The sequence below is a fragment of the Seriola lalandi genome, unplaced genomic scaffold (genome assembly GCF_002814215.2).
Source record: "Seriola lalandi dorsalis isolate HSWRI2012SDOR001 ecotype SW California unplaced genomic scaffold, Sedor1 jcf7180002054982, whole genome shotgun sequence".
NCBI classification, from domain to species: domain Eukaryota; kingdom Metazoa; phylum Chordata; class Actinopteri; order Carangiformes; family Carangidae; genus Seriola; species Seriola lalandi.
In genome coordinates, this window is record NW_019525531.1 from 504,256 (window position 1) to 504,560 (window position 305).

Genomic DNA, 305 nt, shown 5'->3' on the forward strand with positions numbered 1-305 from the left:
ATAGAAATGCCCCATCAAATAGATTTCTCAGTGCTGGAAATATGTCTTGGCATATTTGAAACATCTTGGCTACCGAAGCTGTGATGGCCGAGAGGTTAAGGCGTTGGACTTGAAATCCAATGGGGTCTCCCCGCGCAGGTTCAAGTCCTGCTCACAGCGATGAGTGCTTCAAAGAAAGATGGTTTCTGAGAGTGTTTTTGAAGCTCAGAGTGGCAGTGCCTGACTCCGCCTAACTCCCAGGTAATCCAAAAATTGACGCCATAATACTTAGTACTTAAACCAAGGTCTCCTACTGTAGAGGTCCC

General features: G+C 46.6%; 1 protein-coding gene and 1 non-coding gene across 2 annotated transcripts in view; both read left to right on the plus strand.

Moving 5' to 3' along the window:
• LOC147817256 (E3 ubiquitin/ISG15 ligase TRIM25-like) overlaps window positions 1-233 on the plus strand; it is a 1,063-nt gene extending 830 nt beyond the window's left edge. The window contains exon 2 of the mRNA XM_087171238.1: window positions 139-233. Within this exon, the coding sequence (XP_087027364.1) occupies window positions 139-233 (95 nt within the window). The remainder of the gene's footprint in view (window positions 1-138) is intronic.
• On the plus strand, window positions 78-159 carry trnas-uga (transfer RNA serine (anticodon UGA)). The gene has a single exon. It is a non-coding gene; the product is annotated as a tRNA-Ser (tRNA).
• Window positions 234-305: the final 72 nt, after the last annotated feature.